The 17,221-nt window shown below is 49.3% G+C and overlaps 1 protein-coding gene across 46 annotated transcripts in view; it reads right to left on the bottom strand.

The window, feature by feature from the left end:
- The window catches only part of LOC144772242 (uncharacterized), a 507,669-nt gene that overhangs the window by 134,816 nt on the left and 355,632 nt on the right, over positions 1–17,221 (bottom strand). For 9 of the 46 annotated variants that reach the window (XM_078656424.1, XM_078656425.1, XM_078656418.1 and 6 more), the window contains exons 18-23: positions 17,055–17,150; positions 10,343–10,399; positions 7,277–7,333; positions 5,430–5,486; positions 1,663–1,719; positions 102–158 (exon numbers count right to left, since the gene is read on the bottom strand). In XM_078656424.1, the coding sequence (XP_078512550.1) occupies positions 102–158; positions 1,663–1,719; positions 5,430–5,486; positions 7,277–7,333; positions 10,343–10,399; positions 17,055–17,150 (381 nt within the window). The remainder of the gene's footprint in view (positions 1–101; positions 159–1,662; positions 1,720–5,429; positions 5,487–7,276; positions 7,334–10,342; positions 10,400–17,054; positions 17,151–17,221) is intronic. The other 37 variants (XM_078656427.1, XM_078656433.1, XM_078656441.1 and 34 more) reach the window with 13 other exon arrangements.

Here is a 17,221-nt window from a genome sequence, read left to right as displayed (position 1 = left end):
CCTCACCCCTCCTACTAGAAGAATAATACAAACCATATCACGTATTCGGTGTGGTGAAGGCCTATCTTAAAACGGATTTCACATTGCCTTTGGTTACTCACCATCATCTCTCCTTTCTTCCGAGCCTCCTGGGGTACAACCCTCTCCGGCCTGAGAACCTGCGAAGAAAAGAAAAATCACAGTTTGAACAACCAGATCAAGTGTTTTGTCAAGATACCAACGAAACGAGAACATTAAGACATTATAGGATCCATGACATTATAGAAGACCAGAGAAGGAAAGTAGACGAACATATTTGAGGAATTGCATTTACTCTGCCATAATAACAATAAAACGGTCAAAATTGAGCACTGCATTCGGCCTCCTAGATTTTGTTTCTGCCCATCCCTCTGACAATGGGTAGTGACAGGGCGATGGCTGGACTGCATGGGTGGTGCTCAGGGGATTGTAGCAGTGCATGAGTTAGTGCCTGGGTCATTGCATGAGTACGGGGGTACTGACTGGATGATTAGAGTACTGCAAGGAGAGTGAATGGTGAATTTATAAGTGCTTGGATGTTGGCGGAGTGATTGGATAAGTACATGGTGCTGGCTGGGCGATTGGAGGAGTGCATGGGTGTGGGAGGGACAGGCTGCCCGAGCAGGAACTATCACCCGATGCAGATTTTCCAAACCTCAAGGCAGAGCGCTGGCAGGAGATGTTTAGGGGAGGCACTCAAAGGGTTAACCCTTTGGCCTTCCCTACACAGGTGACCGCCCGGTCGGTTCCGTCGGAAAGCCAATCAGGTGCGCCCTGGACCGCATAGAAGAGGGCGGTCCACACGAGGAGCCAGAGATCCACCAGGAAGAAGACGAGCAGTTGAGGAGAGAGGCGGAAGTCGGGCAGAGGACGGAGACGCCACGTCACAACGAGAGCAAGACGCAGGGAGCCACGGCAGAATCGGAAGTACCTGCAGTAAGAGCAGGAGGGAGAGAACACTGACGACGAGTCGACGGAGGAGAGGTGGACCCCTCAGGAGAGCTGGAACATTGCTGCCACAACTCAGGAGAGTTGTGGCCATCGCAGTGAGCAATCGTTAAGCGGGAGGGCGGCCATCGCAGTGAGCAATCGTTAAGCGGGAGGGGGGTGGGTACTGGTCTAGATAGCCTGAGTATGTAACGAGGCACGGGCCTGTCAAAACGAAGAAAGAAAACAGCAAACAATGAAAGCAGCAGACAACCAGAAAAGAGGATCGGTTATTTCTGCTTTCTTTTGATTTCTTTTGTTTTATTGATTTTTTTTCCACAGAACATCCTCGAGAGAAAAGAGAAAAAAGAGGGGGGGGGGGGGGGGAAGCTCTGCTATCATCAGCCTATCAAACGCCATTGATTTCGGTTACAAGGTACTTTTTTTTTTTTAAGGTGTTAGTGCCAAAGTGTTTTTGTGAACGAAAGGTAGCTGTAACACAGATAGAGGGAGCAAAGAAGGATCCAGGAGATAAAAGAACCCTCAGTGGGTGCCACAATAATACAGACACATATTTTTTTTAATTTTCTTTTCTTACCTCTTCTACCACCCTTAACCTCACCCCTCCTACTAGAAGAGTAATACAAACCATATCACGTATTCGGTGTGGTGAAGGCCTATCTTAAAACGGATTTCACATTGCCTTTGGTTACTCACCATCATCTCTCCTTTCTTCCGAGCCTCCTGGGGTACAACCCTCTCCGGCCTGAGAACCTGCGAAGAAAAGAAAAATCACAGTTTGAACAACCAGATCAAGTGTTTTGTCAAGATACCAACGAAACGAGAACATTAAGACATTATAGGATCCATGACATTATAGAAGACCAGAGAAGGAAAGTAGACGAACATATTTGAGGAATTGCATTTACTCTGCCATAATAACAATAAAACGGTCAAAATTGAGCACTGCATTCGGCCTCCTAGATTTTGTTTCTGCCCATCCCTTTGACAATGGGTAGTGACAGGGCGATGGCTGTACTGCATGGGTAGTGCTCAGGGGATTGTAGCAGTGCATGAGTTAGTGCCTGGGTCATTGCATGAGTGCATGGGTAGTGACAGTATGATTCGATTGCTGCAAAGAGAGTACATGATGAATTTATAACTGCTTGGGTTTGGCGGAGTGATTGGATAAGTACATGGTGCTGACTGGGTGATTGGAGGAGTGCATGAGTAGTGACAGGGCGATGGCTGCATTGCATGGGTGGTGCTCACTGGATTGTAGCAGTGCATGTGTTAGTGTCTGGGCCATTGCATGAGTACGGGGGTACTGACTGGATGATTAGAGTACTGCAAGGAGAGTGCATGGTGAATTTATAAGTGCTTGGATGTTGGCGGAGTGATTGGATAAGTACATGGTGCTGGCTGGGTGATTGGAGGAGTACATGGGTGTGGGAGGGACAGGCTGCCCGAGCAGGAACTCTAACCCGATGCAGAATTTCCAAACCTAACGGCAGAGCGCTGGCAGGAGATGTTTAGGGGAGGCGCTCAAAGGGTTAACCCTTTGGCACTCCCTACACAGTTGACCTCCCGGTCCGTTCCGCCGGAAAGCCAATCAGCTGCCCTGGACCGCCTAGAAGAGGGAGGTCCACACCAGGAGCCAGAGATCCACCAGGAAGAAGACGGGCGGTTGAGGAGAGAGGCGGAAGTCGGGCAGAGGACGGTGACGCCACGTCACGACGAGAGCAAGATGCAGGGAGCCATGGCAGAATCGGAAGCCCTGCAGCGAGACCAGAAGGGAGAGAACACCGACGACGACTCGACGGAGGAGTGGTGGACCCCTCAGGAGAGCTGGAACATCACTTCCGCAACTCAGGACTGTTGTGGCCACCGCAGTGATCCGGTAAGCGGGAGGGGGGTGGGTACTGGTCTAGATAGCCTGAGTATGTAATGAGGCACGGACCTGTCAAAACGAAGGAAGAAAACAGCACACAACGAAAGCAGCAGAAAACCAGAAAAGAGAATCGGTTGGGATTTCTGCTTTCTTTTCTTTGTTTCTTTTTTTTTGCCACAGAACACCCTCGAGAAGAAAGCGGGGGCGGGAGTAGGAGATGGAGCAAAGCTCTGTTATCATCAGCCTACCAAACGGCATTGATTTCTGGCACGAGATACATTTTTTTTAAGGCATTAGTGCCAAAGTGTGTCTGTGAACGAAAGGTAGTTGTGACACAGATAGAGAGAGCAAAGAAGGATCCTCGAGATAAAAGAACCCTCAGTGGGCGCCTGTTAGACCTGTCTGCCCTTTTGGTAGTCCCTCCTATTTATTTATTTTTGTCCCCTTTTTGCCCCTCAAAACCCTTATTTTTTATGTCCACTGAAATTTTGCGGTGTTGTCCTAGGGGTTAGATGTTCTTTGCCCTCATGGTCCTTTTCCCTGAGGCCTAGGTGTCTTTCCTGACTGAAAACTAGGAGGTATCTAAAATGGTGGCCATAAACTGCCATAACTGCCACCCTAGGAGAAGGACCCATAGGTTAAAATAGGGACCTTCCAGAACCTTCTGGACCCTGCTGGACCCTTGGTGGTCAGCCTATAAAAGGCCAGGGTCAGGGCAGCCATTTTGTGCAGTGTGTGAGGCGGAGTGAAGAGAAGTCAGTTGGAGTACAGGCTGGGAGAAGGAGGTTGGCACAGTGTGAAGGACTTGACGGCCTCGTGGGGCTGCTTCCTGCGTGCTGACGCTACCCCTCCCTTGCTGACCGGACCCAACAGGAGTAGCTTTTCTTCAGACCCCTCAGGAAAGGAAGGGTTGTGGCCCTTGGTCGTGGACTGAGCTATTAACCGGGATCAGTGAGAAAAAGGGGGCCTGTGGAACTGTCCGTTTCCTACCAGAAGTCGAACCCCTTTTTCCCGTGAAAATGAGCATTAATGAAACTCTGCTTCCACCGACGTCATCCGGTTACCTGTAGCCCCGTGGCCTGCCTGTAGCGGGTTCTTCTCTCCTCGTGAATCAGGAACCCCTCCGTGAGGTGTGGTGATCTGCCGATCGGGGTGTTCCCTGGTCTGGGCGTCCCTCTGCGGCAAGTGAGTGAGAGGGGAACTGCGGCGCTTAATCTCCGACTGACAGTGTCCGTGTCAGAGGTTGCGGAGGCTTGTCAGACGCGCAAGAGGTGGAGCGCGAAGCCGACACCCAGGAAGTGCAGCGCGGCGTCTCAGAACAGAGGAGGAGTGGGAAGCGTGGTCGAGCGGAGGCGTTCTCTCCCCGAAGGTTCCAGGAAGGAGAGGAGGAAATCGGAGGTGCCGGCTTAGTGAAGCGAAGCGGACTGTCGAGGAATACAGACGGAGCGCTGACAGCGCTCACCGAAAAGTCACCTCAGCTGGAGGGTCGGGGTCATCTTCAGAGAGAAGGAAGTAAGCGGGGGCTTAAGCCAGGAGGGGAGGGAAAGCTGACCGGAATCCCTACTCCTGGCGTGCCATTTCCAACTCCGGCTGGGGTTTTTTATCTCAGCCCAGGGGGTAGTGAAGGGTTACTGAATTAAGCCCCTGACAGGTTCTTCGGTTCCTGAACTGCTGGCGGAGACGAATTTTCCTCCCGCTGGGGAAGCGACTTTACAAAGTGCAGGTGTCAACAGGGAATAACAGAGGGAGCTTCCCACCGATTGGGTTGAGGGAAGAGCAAGCTTAATCTAGAAACGTGCAGATTAAGGAGAGGAGAATACCTTTGTGCAGGCTTTCCACAGCCAGGGAGAATTGTTGTGATATCTTAAAAGTTAAGGCAGTCATAGTATGAGCCAACCACTGGTAGGAGTTAGGTTCAGTCTGCCTGTCTTCAGTTAACCATTGAGTTGTTTGAAGTTTCATAACCAAAGGAATCAACTGTGGAATCTGCTGTTATCTCCTTAATTCTGTCTGTTTAAAAAGCCTATGATTTATTGAGGGAACTGTATAGGTTGATTTCTTCCAAATTACTGTTCACTCTTCATTAACTGTGAAGTAACTGCTAGAAGACTGGTGGGTAAAGTTTAATGCTGAACTCTTATTTAATTGACAAAGAAAGTATAATATGACTTTGCAATGTGATATCAAACTCTATAAGTGAAAAAGAGCATAAGGAGAAATAAATGTGTGAAAAAGAAAAAGTGATTCAAACTATTTTTATAAACCAGTCCATATTTTTCCACAAATTTGGTGTACTGTCGTTTTTGTGTGGAAGTACATTGAATTACTGCTGGGTGGAGCGCAAACTTTACACGTGTGCTTCTAGGATCTGACTGTCTTACCCTAGGCCAGGCTACCCTATGTGACTTGGTAACTCTAGGTCCAACAGCGCCACAATAATACAGAGACATATCTTAATTTTTTTATTTTCTTACCTCTTCTACCACCCTCAACCTCACCCCTCCCAGTAGAAGAGTAATACAAACCCGATCACGTATTCGGTGTGGTGAAGGCCTATATTAAAACGGATTTCACAGTGCCTTTGGTTACTCACCATCATCTCTCCTTTCTTCCGAGACTCCTGGGGTACGTCCCTCTCCCGTCTGAGAACCTGCGAAGAAAAGAAAATCACAGTGTGAACAACCAGATCGAGTGTTTTGTCAAGATACCAATGAAACGAGAACATTGAAAAGACATTATAGGATCTGCAACATTATAGAAGACCAGAGAAGGGAAGGAGACGAACATATTTGAGGAACTGTATTTACTCTACCATATTATTAATAAACCGGTCAAAATTGAGCACTGCATTCGGCCTCCTAGATTTTGTTTCTGCCCATCCCTCTGACAATGGGTAGTGACAGAGCGATGGCTGTACTGCAAGGGTAGTGCTCTGGGGATTGTAGCAGTGCATGAGTTACTGCATGGGTCACTGCATGAGTGCATGGGTAGTGACAGGAAGATTAGAGTGCTGCAAAGAGAGTGCAAGATGAATTTATAACTGCTTGGGTTTTGGCCGAGTGATTGGATAAGTACATGGTGCTGACTGGGTGATTGGAGGAGTGCATGGGTACTACCTGGATAATTGGAGGAGTGAATCAGTAGTGTGTAGGTGGTTAGAGGTCTGCCTGGGAAGCCTTCAGGGGATTGTAGCAGTGCATGTGTTAGTGGCTGGGACATTGTTTAAGTACATGGTGCTGACAGGGCGATGGCTGGACTGCATCAGTAGTGTTCAGGGGATTGTAGCAGTGCATGAGTTAATGCCTGGGTCATTGCATGAGTACTGACTGGATGATTAGAGTGCTGCAAGGAGAGTGCATGGTGAATTTATAAGTGCTTGGATGTTGGCGGAGTGATTGGATAAGTACATGGTGCGGCTGGATGATTAGAGGAGTGCATGGGTGTGGGAGGGACAGGCTGCCCGAGCAGGAACTCTAACCTGATGCAGATTTTCCAAACCTAACGGCAGAGCGCTGGCAGGAGATGTTTAGGGGAGGCACTCAAAGGGTTAACCCTTTGGCCCTCCCTACACAGTTGACCTCCCGGTCGGTTCCGCCGGAAAGCCAATCAGCTGCCCTGGACCGCCTAGAAGAGGGCGGTCCACACCAGGAGCCCGAGATCCACCAGGAAGAAGACGGGCGGTTGAGGAGAGAGGCGGAAGTCGGGCAGAGGACGAAGACGCCACATCACGACGAGAGTAAGATGCAGGAAGCCGCGGCAGAATCGGAAGATCTGCAGCAAGACCAGGAGGGAGAGAACACTGACGACGAGTCGATGGGGGAGTGGTGGACCCCGCAGGAGAGCTGGAACATCGCTTCTGCAACTCAGGAGTGTTGTGGCCATCGCAGTGATCCGTTAAGCGGGAAGAGGGATGGGTACCGGTCTAGATAGCCTGAGTATGTAATGAGGCACGGACCTGTCAAAACGAAGAAAGAAAAAAGCACGCAACGAAAGCAGCAGACAACGAGAAAAGAGAATCGGTTGGGATTTCTGCTTTCTTTTCTTTGTTTTCTTTCTTTTTTTTTGCCACAGAACATCCTCGAGAAAAAAGCGGGCGGGGGAGGGAGAGATGGAGCAAAGCTCTGTTATCATCAGCCTACCAAACGGCATTGATTTAAGGCACAAGATACATTTTTTTTAAGGCATTAGTGTCAAAGTGTGTCTGTGAACGAAAGGTAGTTGTGACACAGATAGAGAGAGCAAAGAAGGATTCTCAAGATAAAAGAACCTCCAGTGGGCGCCACAATAATAGAGACATATTTTTATTTTTTTATTTTCTTACCTCTTCTACCACCCTCAACCTCACCCCTCCCACTAGAAGAGTAATACAAACCCGATCACGTATTCGGTGTGGTGAAGGCCTATATTAAAAAGGATTTCACATTGCATTTGGTTACTCACCATCATCTCTCCTTTCTTCTGAGACTCCTGGGGTACGTCCCTCTCCCGTCTGAGAACCTGCGAAGAAAAGAAAATCCCAGTGTGAACAACCAGATCAAGTGTTTTGTCAAGATACCAACGAAACGAGAACATTGAAAAGACATTATAGGATCTGCAACATTATAGAAGACCAGAGAAGGGAAGGAGACGAACATATTTGAGGAACTGTATTTACTCTGCCATAATAGTAATAAACCGGTCAAAATTGAGCACTGCATTCGGCCTCCTAGATTTTGTTTCTGCCCATCCCTCTGACAATGGGTAGTCACAGGGCGATGGCTGGACTGCAAGGGTGGTGCTCTGGGGATGGTTTAAGTCATTTCTTACCAACCGCCGTCAAGTGGTCTGGGCACCCCCGTTTTCCGCTGAAATGCCTCCACTGGAGGTAGGGGTCCCGCAAGGGTCCATTCTTAACCCCTGCCTGTTTAATATCTACATGGCTCCTCTGGCGGAGGTAGCGGAGTCTTTTGGTGCCCAGATCATATCCTATGCTGACGACACCCAGCTACTTTTCACGTGTAACAAGGGTGAAGATTTTGACGGCAATCAGATTAGGGAGTGTCTAGAAGCCGTGTTTGAGTGGTTTCAGAGACATAGCCTGAAATGCAACTCTGATAAGTCGGAGTTGCTTTTCTGTGGAAGTCCACCGAATCCTGAGTGGAGGTCCTGGTGGCCACAGGATATGGCACCGCCTGGGGAAACCTCGCTAAAAGCCAAAAATCTGGGCATCCTATGCGATATAGATCTTTCTTTCAGATCCCAAGTCATAGGACTGACTGGAAAGTGTTTTGGCATGTTGAAGATGATGCGGAAATTCCTCCCCCTAATATCTCTTCAACATAAAAAAAATCATAGTTCAAGCCCTGATAGGTTCGCGGCTTGACTACGCGAATGCCCTCTACCTAGGCCTCCCCAAATATCTCTTAGCTCGTTTGCAGGTTGTGCAAAACTCGGCCGCTAGAGCTATCTTTGGACTGCCGCGAAGGGCACGCGCGTCAGAGCTGCTTGAGAAACTGCATTGGCTTCCCATCGCCAAGAGAGTCACTTTTAAAATCTTGACTCTGGCCTATAAAGCCCTTCATCACATCGGCCCTAAGTATCTCCGGAAACGGATGGCTTTTTATGTCCCAAAGAGAGCCTTGAGGTCTGCACAACAAGCTAAAGCTATTGTCCCCATAATTAAGCGAGCCCGCACTGGAGGGCGTTCTTTCCGTTATCTGGCCCCTTGCTGTTGGAACGAGCTCCCAATTGTTCTGCGATCGATGTCCAATTTGCTCGCCTTTCGAAAAGATCTGAAGACGTGGCTTTTCGCCCAGTAATATCTTTGCCTCCTGTGTAGAGCACTGTGTTATGTACTAACTTTTTTCTCTTTGCCAAAGCGCCGGGACACTCTTGTGAGTAGCCGTTGCGCTATAGAAAAGCTTTTATAACATAACATAACATAACATTGTAGCCGTGCATGAGTTACTGCATGGGTCATTGCATGAGTGCATGGGTAGTGACAGGATGATTAGAGTGCTGCATAGATGGTGCAAGATGAATTTATAACTGCTTGGGTTTTGGCGGAGTGATGGGATAAGTACATGGTGCTGGCTGGGTGATTGGAGGAGTGCATGGGTAGTGACAGGGCGATGGCTGGACTGCACGGGTACTACCTGGATAATTGGAAAAGTGAATCAGTAGTGTGTAGGTGGTTAGAGGTCTGCATGGGAAGTCCTCAGGGGATTGTAGCAGTTCATGTGTTAGTGCCTGGGCCATTGCATAAGTATATGTTGCTGGCTGGGTGATTGGAGGAGTGCATGGGTAGTGACAGGGCGATGGCTGGACTGCATGAGTAGGGCACAGGGGATTATAGCAGTGCATGTGTTAGTGCCAGGGTCATTGCATGAGTATATGGGTAGTGACTGGATGATTAGAGTGCTGCAAGGTGAGTGCATGGTGAATTTATAAGTGCTTGGGTTTGGCGGAATGATTGGATAAGTACATGGTGCTCGCTGGGTGATTGGAGGAGTGCATGGATGTGGGAGGGACAGGCTGCCCGAGCAGGAACTCTCACCCGATGCAGATTTTCCAAGCCTCATGGCAGAGCGCTGGCAGGAGATGTTATGGGGAGGCGCTCAAAGGGTTAACCCTTTTGCCTTCCCTACACAGGTGACCGCCCGGTTGGTTCCGTCGGAAATCCAATAAGCTGCCCTGGACTGCCTAGAAGAGGGCGTTCCACACGAGGAGCCAGAGATCAACCAGGAAGAAGACGGGCGGTTGAGGAGAAAGGCGTAAGTCGGGCAGAGGACGGAGACGCCGCGTCACGACGAGAGCAAGACGCAGGGGGCAACGGCAGAATCGGAAGTACCTGCAGTGAGACCAGGAGGGAAAGAACACCGACGACGAGTCGACGGAGGAGTGGTGGACCCCTCAGGAGAGCTGGAACATCGCTGCCTGCCGCAACTCAGGAGAGTTGCAGCCACCGCAGTGAGCAATCTTTAAGAGGGAGGGGGGTGGGTACCGGTCTAGATAGCCTGAGTATGTAATGTAGCACGGGCCTGTCAAAAGAAAGAAAGAAAACAGCAAACAACGAAAGCAGCAGACAACCAGAAAAGACAATTGGTTGTTATTTCTGTTTTCTTTTTATTTCTTTTGTTTTATTGATTTTTTTTCCACAGAACATCCTCGAGAGAAAAGAGAAAAAAGAGGGGGCGGGGGGAAAGTTCTGCTATCATCAGCCTACCAAACGGCATTGATTTTGGTTCCGAGATAAAAAAAAATTACGGTGTTAGTGTCAAAGTGTTTCTGTGAACGAAAGGTAGCTGTAACACAGATAGAGGGAGCAAAGAAGGATCCAGGAGATAAAAGAACCCTCAGTGGGTGCTACAATAATACAGACATATTTTTTTACATTTTATTTTCTTACCTCTTCTACCACCCTCAACTTCACCCCTCCCACTAGAAGAGTGATACAAACGTTATCACGTATTCGGTGTGGTGAAGGACTATCTTAAAAAGCATTTCACATTGACTTTGGTTACTCACCATCATCTCTCCTTTCTTCCGAGCCTCCTGGGGTACATCCCTCTCCTGCCGGAGTACCTGCGAAGAAAATAAAAATCACAGTTTGAACAACCAGATCAAGTGTTTTGTCAAGATACCAACGAAACGAGAACATTGAAAAGACATTATAGAAGACCAGAGAAGGGAAGTAGATGAACATATTTGAGGAATTGCATTTACTCTGCCATAATAGCAATAAAACGGTCAAAATTGAGCACTGCATTCGGCCTCCTAGATTTTGTCTCTGCCCATCCCTCTGACAATGGGTAGTGACAGGGCGATGGCTGGACTGCAAGGGTAGTGCTCTGGGGATTGTAGCAGTGCATGAGTTACTGCATGGGTCATTGCACGAGTGCATGGGTAGTGACAGGATGATTAGAGTACTGCAAAGATGGTGCATGATGAATTTATAACTGCCACAAAAAAATAGAAAAGGGACTAAAGAACAAGTAACTTACCTTTGGTAATGCATTAACTAGTACAGTCTATCTAGTTGCAGGATCCTTACCTTTGAATTTCGTAGGCATCAGGCTGGATCCGGAATCTTTTGCTGAACAATACCCTTGCACGCAGCATCGGGTGGTTCCATTCGGCTCTGCATGACGTCATCAGTAGCGTCAGCTATGACGTCGCGGTGCCTATATAGGCACCACCGAGGCGCGCAGATTTCAGTACTTTTAGTTTTTTCCATGCCAGAAGTGCAGAACCATGAAGTAACTGACTTAGTTGTGTGCAAAACTAGGGCCCTGAAAGAGGAGTAACCCTAGCCCTACAATATTAGTCCGCAAAGTGGGAGGCATGGGTGGGGCTGTAAGTAATCTGCAGCTAGATAGAGTCTCTACCAGATAATGCGTTACCGAAGGTAAGTAACTTGTCCATCTGATACGAACTTCTAGCTGCAGATTCCTTACCTTTGAATTAGATACCCAAGCCAAACCATCCCGACTGTGGTAGCGGACCGTCCTGTAGGACCGAGTGGGCAAAGTGCCCATTTCTACAGACCTGACCATCCATGCAGTAGTGTTTTGCAAACTTGTGCAATGAAGCCCATGTTGCCGCCTAACAGATGTCTTGGACTGGGACAGCCCGAGCCAAGGTAGTAGTCGCAGCCTCACCTGGTGGAATGGGTCCTTAATCCCTCTGGGGCTGCTTCTTTGCCAGGGCATAACAGATCTAGATGCAGAGAATGACCCAGCGAGAGAGAGTCCTTTTCTGCACTGCCCTTCCCTTCCCTTCTTTACTCCCACCTACCCCACAAAGAGTTGGTCATCCACCCGGATCTCTTTTGTGCAGTCAAGGTAAAATGACAACTTTCTTTTTGGGTCCAGTCGGTGGCGACGCTCCTCTTCCTTAGAAGGATGCGGGGGAGCAAAGGAGATGGGCAACATGATGGACTGACCCAGATGGAAAGGAAAGGAGTCACAACATTTGGTAAAAAGGATGTTCGGGTGCGAAGCACCACCTTGTCCGGAAAGGACATAAGATAAGGAGGCGTGCAAGATAACGCCTGCAGTTCACTCACCCTCGGGCCGATACAATCGCCATCGAGAAGGCTGTTTTGATGGTCAACAACCGGTGGGGACAATTGTATAAAGGTTCAAAGGGAGCGCACATCAGATAAGTGAGGACCAAATTAATGTCCCACTGCAGCATAACAAAGGGTGTAGTTGGAAACAGATGTACCAGACCTTTCAGAAATCTATGCACAATGGGAGCTTTGAAGAGGGAAGGCTGATCCGGCAGCTGCAAAAAAGCAGACAGAGCAGAAAGGTAACCCTGAGAGTCCCCAAGGCAGAGGCCTGAAGGTCAAGGGTCAGAATGAACAAAAGGACAGTAAAACGAGAAGCAGAAAGAGGGTCAATAGACCTTTCTGTACAGTATAAAACACATTTCTGCCATCGGCAGACACATACCGTCTTAGTGGAGTGCCGCCTGGCTGCCAGAATAACATTACATACTTCGGGAGGAAGGTCAAAGCCAATGTCTGCTGCTGCTCAATCTCCACGCATGGAGGCAAAGAGTTGACGGTTCGGGTGGAGAACCCTCCCCTGCTGCTGCGACAGAAGTCCATCGATGCTCATCTTCAGAAGCTCTGGATACCAGACTCTCTTCGCCCAGACCGGAGACGGAAAATGACTTGGGCCTGGTCGTTCCTGATCTTCAAAACCCTGGGCAGGAGTGGTATGGGCGAAAAGGCATACAGCAGATCTGAACTCCATTCGCGAGAAAAAGTGTTGCTGAACGATAGCCGCCTTGAAAACTCTAGCGTGCAGATTTGCCGACACTGCACGCTCTCTTCGGAGGTGAACAAATCTAACCAAGGTTCTCCCCACTGCTGAAAGATTTTGCACTTCCTCCGACTAGAGACGCCATTCGTGATCCACTAGCATCAACGGCTAGTTTCGTCCGGAGGGGCGCTCAGAGAACCTGCTAGGTGTTAAACCACCAGGGTTATGCACTGCTGTTCCAGCCATGGCCAGAGACACAGGGCCTCTCGACAAAGGATCCACGACCCCACCCCGCCCGGCTTGTTGCAGTACCACATGGCGGTGGTGTTGTCCATGAACACTTGCACCAGCTTCCCCTTGAGAGAGGGAAAGAACGCCTTCAATGCCAAAGAATCGCCCGGAGCTCCAACACATTTATATGGAACCCGTCTCCACCAGAGACCAGTGTGCCCTTATCTCCAACTCTCCTAAATGGATGCGCCATCCCAGAAGTGATGCATCTTTCATGACTATGAAATCTGGTTGGGAAGGGAGAGGGGTCTGCGATTGACCCAATTGCAGTTCTTCAACCACCACTGCAGATCTTTCACAGTTCCTTCCGAGATCTGGACCAAGTCGGTGAGATTCCCTTGATGCTGTACCCAATGGAGCTTCAGGTCCCACTGCCAAGCCACATACACCACCTGGCATGCTTTACCAACAGGATGCAGGAGGCCATGAGGCCCAACAGCCTCAGAGTCAGTCTCCCCGAAATCCAGGAGAGAGGCTGAAACATCAGAATAATAACCTGAATATCCTGGAGCTGGAGACGCTGCGCGGGAGGATAGGTCCGAAACTAAACTCTGTCCAAAACAGCTCCAATGAAAGGGAGCGTCTGAGAAGGAGTCAGGTGTGACTTCGGCATGTTTATAGAGAAGCCCAGCGAATGCAGGAGGTCGGCCGTAGTCTGAAGGTGGGAGACGACTGCCTGGGGCGAGGACGCCTTAAACAGCCGGTCAAGGTAGGGGAAGACTGACACCCCTAGCCTGCACAAATGAGCTGCGACCAACACGATCACCTTGTTGAACACCATAGGAGCACCGGTAAGGCGGAAGGGGAGCACGGTAAACTGAAACACCTGTTGCCCGGCAGGATGGAAATGTGAAAATACGCGTCCTGCAGGTCCAACACTAATATCCAGTCTCCTAGGTGGAGGGCAGAGAAGACTTGAGCCAGAGTGAGCATCTTGAACTTCTCCTTTTAAGGAAGAGATTGACGGTCTGAAGATCTAAAATGGGCTGCAGCCCTTTGTTCTTCTTCGGAATCAGACAGTAGTGGGAATAACAGTCACAGTCTACTTCTGAAACAGGGACCCTTTCTATAGCTCCCAGGCCAGAGGACTAACCTTAAATGATCCTCCGTCAGGCGTTCCTGATTTGGCAGAATGAGAGGAGGAAAAGAGATGAAAGGCGGAGAATAGCCCTCCTGGACGATCTGCAAGACCCACTTGTCCGATGTTATGGATCTCCAGTGGGGGAGATGATGACTAATTCTCTCACTAACTGGGGTAGTGTGATCCAGCAGAGTCAGTCTATGAGTGCTTGGAGGCTGCTGCTGCCGGGGGCAGTGTGGCCGACAACTTCTGGCCTCCATTCCGGGATTGGAATGCACTACGTCCACGGACTCGCACGGCTTGGGCAGCCTGTGCAGGACAGTGGCAAGGATAGGGCTGACGTTGCCACAAACGGGGCTATAGGAAGACTGGCCATGAGGGGTGGATTAGAGGCCCAAGGATCTGGCCGTGGCTCGAGAGTCCTTGAACCGGACGGGTTCCATCAAAGAGCACGTCCATAAGATTGACTTGGACATCGCCTGAGAAGCCACTTGTTCTAAGCCAGGTGTGGCGTCTTAAGGCCAGTGTTGTAGAAATTGACCTGCCCAGTGAATCAGTCGTATCTAGGCCACACCGTATGGTGAATTTTGCTGAGTCTCTTCCATCCTTGTCAGCTTGGGAGAGCACATCCCCGGCCTTCTCCGGGACCTGTGGCAGCACTTGTGCAACTGTTTCCCAAAGGGAAAGGGAGAAATGGCCCAATAAGTATGTGGTATTCACCAACTGCAATGCCAGGCTGGAGGAAGAGAACAACTTCTTCCCAAATGAGTCTAGCCTCTTGGATTCCCTGTCCGTAGGGACAAAAGGAAACATGCCCTGGGATGTAGTGCCCTGCACCACCAAACGTTCTGGGGTGGGTTGTTGGCTGAGAAACTTTGGGTCACTGGGTGCTAGGCGAAGGCGGCGTGCAATCATCCTATTCAAGGGAGCCCCTGAGCTAGGCTTGGACCACGTGCCTAGAAGGACGTCTGCAAGTGCCTCATTAAAGGGAAAAAGGGGTTCAGAGGTGGAAGCCCCTGCACTGAAGGCAGTTCTAGCCCAAGGACCTCAGCTGCCGTCTTTACCACCATGGCATAGGATGCCCCCTCCTCCGTGGCCACTGTTGACAGAGAAAGCATGCCAGATTCTGGTGAAGTGTCCAGTCAACTGGCCTCCCCAAGTTCTCCACACAAGTCCAAGTTCTCCTTAGAGACATCATGGTGTTCCAGAGTCCATAGACCCCTCTTATTCCTCTCCCGAGCCTAGCACATCCTCAAAGTAGCCCATTTTAGATCTTCTGACCGTCAATCTCTTCCTTGACCTCAGTAGACAACACAGAACCTCTGGTTTCAATCGACGTCAGAATCGGCATTGTTACGCCTCCGTGTCGTTGTGATGAGGATGGAGCTGGCACCGCCGATGGGCACTGGCAGCACCATAGGCACCGGCTTCAGGTCCGACAACAGAGGTGGTCACGTTGGCACGAACAATATCAACTCTGATTCGGGATCTGATCCTTGAGGCCCTGCCGTGTCTGGAGCAAACGGTATCGAACCCGATGGTGCCCATTCCGACTCCACGGGGCCCATGGGTTCACCAGTGGGCTCGTTCCACTCAAATATGTAGCGCACAGCCTCGTAAAATGTTTTATTTGAGCAGAAGTCGCTCTGGCACCCGGAAAGGGAGGGAGTCACTGAAGTAGTCTCTGGCTCCGCAGAACCGTGCCTAGAGTGTTGATACTTCTTATCCTTCTTGATGACGGACACCAGCAGAGGTGCAGGTGAAGTCCGCTTGGACTTCCTCTGCTTCTTATGCCTCTTCCCTGAGTGTCCCGAGGACCTTGAGTGGGAAGAAGAGCACTTAGGCTTCTTCCTCAATCGGGAACGGGACCTCTACAGAGTCTCGCTGCACGGTGATGACTGCCGGGCCGCGAGGCGCTTCATCGCTCTCTCCCTCTAGGCCTTCGGAGCCGTGGCCGAGGCAGTCCAAGAACGACTGAGTCGTGGTCACGCTCGAGACCCAGAGACAGACGAGGTGGGGATCAGTGACTGACATCATGCGGTTAAAGGCACCGCATGGCTTAAAACCTGTTTTCCTCAAAGACATCCCTCGCACACGAAGTGGTACATTTTTTTAATTAGACTAAAGTCGAGAAAAAATCTGCACAAAAGCGCTAGAGGGTAACTCTTCCCAGACCGGTGCTTAACTGGCATGAAAAGAAAAGAATGGATGTCTGCGCACCTGGGTGGTGCCTATATAGGCACGGCAACATCCTAACCGACGCCGTCACACGGAGGAGAATGGAGCCACCAGACACCGCGAGCAAGGAGTATTGCGCTGCAAAATCTTCCAGGTCCAGCCTGACGCCTAGGAAATTCAATGTAAAGCATCTGCAGCTAGAAGTCTCTATCAGATAGAAACAATTACAGACCAAATCGACAGACAGCGGAAAATTATACAGCTTGTTAATCCATAAAAGATTCATGCTGGAAAACTGTGGCATACTTTGGCAGTCTCAAACAAAACTCTGCTACAAACTTCAGTGAGTTTATTGCTTGGGTTCAGCTATCTTCAAACAACAAGGCATCCAAGGGATCAAGCTAGTTGTCCAAGTTCACCATATATCTCTAATCCATCTAAAGGACTCATGGTGTAATTTCTCCTATACACATCTTCTGAGATTGCACAAAGTAAACAGGTAAGACCGGTTTAGGTTTATATGTACGCCTGAAACCAGGCTGAAAAATCCATCTCATCCAATAGGCAGGTAAAGCCTGCGCCAGATCCAGCACATTCAACAGTCGTCCACGGACAGGGAGATTTTTTTCAGCTTGGAAGCGTAATGATTGTATTTACCATTTTCTTATCAACATAGATTTGTCTTTGGCTTTCACAAAGCCACCCACTGGTTCTTGAGTAGTAACTCCAAAGCATAGCTCACAGCCTTGCACTGATATTTGCATTTATTCACAAAGATGTCATAATTCTGCCCTTTTTCCACAATACTAATTAGTTCACTTTGTGTGGCTTCAACAACGAGAAAACTACCTCCAATACATCAGCAAATGTTACTCTCCCACCACTGTTAAGCAAACAAAATATGAACATGACTTGCCTGTCTTTTCTTGTTCATTATTCATCTCCTGCAGGACCAGTGTCTTCTGGGAAACAGGAACGCACGGTGAAATCCTAGATGTAGCAAGTGGATCAGCTAAAAGAAAGGCAGAATATACGGGAAAAAGTAAACTTAATAGTAGATTAGAAGGACTCAACGCTTTGTGG

The sequence above is a fragment of the Lissotriton helveticus genome, chromosome 8, assembly GCF_964261635.1.
Source record: "Lissotriton helveticus chromosome 8, aLisHel1.1, whole genome shotgun sequence".
NCBI classification, from domain to species: Eukaryota; Metazoa; Chordata; class Amphibia; order Caudata; family Salamandridae; genus Lissotriton; species Lissotriton helveticus.
This window is presented reverse-complemented; position numbering and strand designations above follow the sequence as displayed.